Source organism: Oryzias latipes, chromosome 21, assembly GCF_053564925.1.
Source record: "Oryzias latipes strain Hd-rR chromosome 21, Olatipes_Hd-rR_3.1".
In the NCBI taxonomy this organism is placed as follows: domain Eukaryota; kingdom Metazoa; phylum Chordata; class Actinopteri; order Beloniformes; family Adrianichthyidae; genus Oryzias; species Oryzias latipes.
The window spans coordinates 15598233-15602379 of record NC_136257.1 but is presented as its reverse complement, the minus strand read 5'-3'; the positions used below and the strand labels follow the sequence as shown (position 1 = coordinate 15602379).

The window sequence follows — 4147 nt, the reverse complement described above, 5'->3', positions numbered from 1 at the left end:
GGTTTTAATAATGTTAGTTTTTGTGTATTTTTTGTATTGAAATGTGCTGCCTCTTGGCCAGGAATCGCTTGGAAAAGAGGTTTTTTAATCTCAATGGGACTTTCCTGGTTAAATAAAGGTTAAATAAAATAAATAAAATAGAAAGAGAACAGTCAACATTGTCTGATTTCCACAACAAAATATCTTTCAGTATAAGAAAAAACAAAGAATGAATGTGTCTTAACCAGTAAGTTTCCATTGGAAAGATAAAAAGCTGTTTATTTCCAACATTGCTTTATGTAGCTTCTCCATTACTTTTAAACAGTTCAGGAGCCTAAATGGTGCTTCAAAAAATGGGGGGGCACTGGTTCTTTCCAGAAACAATAAAGTGTGATGATGAGGCAGCATGACAGAACGAAGGAAAGTTGCTTTAATGTGACAAAGGTGTTTTGTTGACATATTCAGTCTGCTCTGCTGCACCTTTGCCTGCAGTCACGCTTTTCACACGCGGAAGTAATCTAACGCTCCTCGCCACGATGTCTGCCTTTTTTTTGGAGCGTTGTACACATCCCTCTGATCCATCAGGTCGCTAAACTAGAATCTATTGCTTAGAGGTTCTGCAGAACTTTAGCCCGCTTTGCCGATAGCATTTTTAGTCGATGCTAAGCGCATTAGCCTATTAGCCGCTGCACCGCTTCACACATATTTATCTGAGCCGCTAAAAAGCACAGCAATCCACGTTTTTATGTTACTGGCAACAACATGGCACAGAGTTTCTGTTTGGTATCCATCCCAAGTAAAAACGAAGTAGTTCATGTCTCATAACATCGAAACAAGCTGCCTCTGGCTGCAGTCTCCCTATAGACCTTTTTCACACTTCCGCATTTTTCGACCGGAAATACGTCAATGACGTGTAAAACAACTTCCTGTTAGCGTAGCAGCAGATATGAAGAATGGCAGAGTCGAAGAGTTGCAGTCTCTGTTGCGTTCCAGGCTGTTCGTCTTCCAACCAAAAACAGCCTTACCTTTCATTTCATTATTTTCCTGTGGATCCAAACCTGAAACCCAAATGGATATAGGCGATCCGAAGAGATGAAGGGCATAGTTTTAATGTAAACACAGGTAGCACCCTCTGCTGCCGGCACTTACTAACTTCGCTCCGGGATTGTGGTGCGGCTGCGTCGTTCGTCGCCTGAAGAGTGGTGTTGCCCCGAGTATTTTCCCTTGGAACAACTTTACTGATCCTTTGAGAAGGGAGTCAGTATATGACAGAACCTCAAACGTCAGGCTATGCAGCTAAGCTGTGAAGATACTAGCGACATGGTGGCTAAGCTAAGACAGTAAAGATGGATCACGACTACGTGACACACCCACCTGCAGGTAAGGTTGTTCATAATGTGTTTGGTTAACGTTAGTCAACTATGTGTACCGTTATTGGATAAATGCATTTCTACCTGAACAAATTAATATTTATAATAAAAGATGTTCATGCTCTCACCTATTTTAATTACATGTATTTAATTAATATTGAGTATTTTGTCATTTTGTAATTTCCTTAACAAAAATAAATGAAATGTATTTGTAATTAAATACTTAACATACTTTTCAAAACATGATTACTGTGTTGTGTTGAAAGGTAGCATTAATATATTAAGACTGATTTTTAATTTCTTTATCTTCACAGGTGCTCTGGATGAGGCTTTGGATTACATCCATGACTTAGAAGCCAAGTTCCTTTGCTGGAGCCAGGAGACGATGTCATGGCGGACAAAAGTTCCTCGTTCAAGACCTCCTAACTGACATTGGATCTAAGATCATCATTCCACCTTTTAAGCTTTCAGCTCAATTCAGCAAGGAGGAAACAGAACAAACCGCAGCCATCACCCGCCTCAGAATTATGGTGGAAAGAGTGATCAGTAGGATAAAGTCCTTTCACATCAGGAACTCTCTGTGCCGCTCACACTGATGGGCAGTGTGAATCAGATGTGGCTTAACCGCCGTGTTTTGGCAAATTATCATGGACTTTTTTGTTTTGAAGAGTGAATTAATGTTTGGTATGTAAATAATGTATAATGTGCAAATAGTATGGAAAAATTTAGTGTTTCCACATATTCTTAAAATCTAATTAAATGTAATTGTAATATTCGTAATATTTTTCTGTTGAAATGTGACTGACTACACAAAAAAATTAGATGAACAAATAAAACAATTTTGGTCAAAATTGTGCCTCATTTAATTTTTTGGTATGCAAATAACATCAAACATTTACAATAAAAAATAACATTACAGATCAACAGTAAGACAGAAGGCTGAACTGATTGTTAAAGACAAGATAAGTGTAATTTAAGGTATGCATTCATGCATTTGCCACAATATATATCCAAGTTCTCTTTCATTCCATCTCAGAAACCCATCCAACACAACCATGAGAGGTTGGGGCTGCACCTGGCATAATCTGCTTCCAGATGCCATCATATGGATCTGGCTGTGGTCCTACACAAGAGAAACACAACACACAAAAGTTAGACATAAGTGCATAACTACATTTCAATTTAATTCATTATATCTGCTGTAACCATAATTTGGTTAGTCATAAGATTAGAAAAAAAAAAACTTAACTTGCTCACAAAGCAACAAAAAGTTAATCACCTGTATGCCTTGTACAGTGTGGACCTCTGACCGTCCCTGCCAACTGTTTTGGGTTTTTGCACCACCAGCTCACTAACCGGTTCAGGATGGATTCCCTTATAAGTAAAAGGCAGAAAGCAATTAAAGTCTGTAGTAACTACTTGGGGTGTTTTTATAATAATTTAGAGTTGTTATGGATACACATACGTTCTTAAAAAATAATGACAATATGATCACAAACCCACCTGTGCCATCTTTGCAAGCCACTCGTGCAGGCCAGGGGGGTGGAGCAGCCTGCAGACCCAGCTGTGAATAATGTGCGGTCTGGAACAGGATGGCAACTATGTGATTGCAAAATCCTTTACCAGCCACACAACTGCAGAAGAAAGCTTTCAGGTTGGCACTTTCTGCATCCAGTGATATCTAGACACAATAAATTATATAGGTTAAAATTAGGACATACTTATGTTGCTACATCAATGTTCAGAATGACATGAAACTATAACTGTCAGTAGGGTGACCAGATTTGAGTTTGTAAAAAAGAGGAGTGAAGTGAGTTTGTGAGATATTTCATCGAGAGTAATTGGTGTTCAGAGCTGCATACATGAAGCAAATATAATTACATTTCATCTATGTTCAATGTTATTTTATTATATAAGTATCAAAAGAGAGGACATGTCCAGGAAAAGAGGACTTCTGCTCACCATACTTTCAGAAAAATAATACTAGTAAGTGAAGAATGTGCCGCAACCGCAGCAAAATGAACACGCATACGGGCAACTTAACATTTCTTATTTACAGCTTCACCAAATTTTTGGGTGTTATGTTAATCTCATGCCTTTTCACTTAAACATAGACACAACATATTCACTGCGATGCCTTATATTACAAATTAATAACACCAGGATTTACAGTTGACGTAAACACACAGAGTTACCGGTGATGCGGCTATGGCTAAAGCTAGCTGAAGCTTACCTTGGTAATGGTGGATAAACTCTTCGTGGACGAATTTATATCCCATGTCCAATTTGTTTCCTTTAGTGGACGATTGCATCTTCACACTCTTCATCACATCGGTGCTGGTGAACTTCGGAACACAACTCAGGCTCTTCGAAAACACTCTAGGCTCTGCCATTCCTCCGCCAGCGAAGCACAAACCGGAACTAGGTTTACACGTTGATGACGTACTTCCGGTTTTTGCGAAAAAGGTCTATTGTCTTGTGTGGTGTGGTGCTACTTAAAGAGGCTCAGTGTGCTCTGCTGCCAACTAGCGGTCGGAGGGTGAAGTGGACAAGAGTCAGACGCTGAAGGACGCTCAGAAATAATTAAATAAATGTCATCCTGGCAGATACAAGTATCGCCAAATGAACTATCGCGATATTTTGCCGAATCGATTTTTTCTTACACCCCTAGTGGCGGTGTGTCACCGAGGCACCAAACTGTGCCATCCCTTTAGCATTGTTGAGAGTGCGGGCTTCAGGGAACTGCTGCAGCTCCTTGAGCCATCGTATGTTTTGCCAACCAGAAAGTTTGCCAAAAT

At 39.5% G+C, this 4147-nt stretch overlaps 1 protein-coding gene and 1 long non-coding RNA gene across 2 annotated transcripts; one reads left to right on the top strand and one right to left on the bottom strand.

The window, feature by feature from the left end:
• The first annotated feature begins 913 nt into the window (after positions 1–913).
• LOC144988721 (uncharacterized) lies at positions 914–2205 on the top strand. Its single transcript, XR_013652699.1, has 2 exons — positions 914–1359; positions 1664–2205. It is a non-coding gene; the product is annotated as an uncharacterized LOC144988721 (long non-coding RNA).
• Positions 2189–3822, bottom strand: LOC144988719 (uncharacterized). The gene is made up of 4 exons (XM_078939586.1): positions 3583–3822; positions 2853–2931; positions 2629–2723; positions 2189–2472 (listed from the first exon to the last, which is right to left on the bottom strand). Exons 1-4 carry the CDS (start codon positions 3740–3742, stop codon positions 2372–2374), a joined length of 435 nt encoding a protein of 144 aa, XP_078795712.1. The 5' UTR covers positions 3743–3822; the 3' UTR covers positions 2189–2371.
• Between the last annotated feature and the right edge of the window lie 325 nt (positions 3823–4147).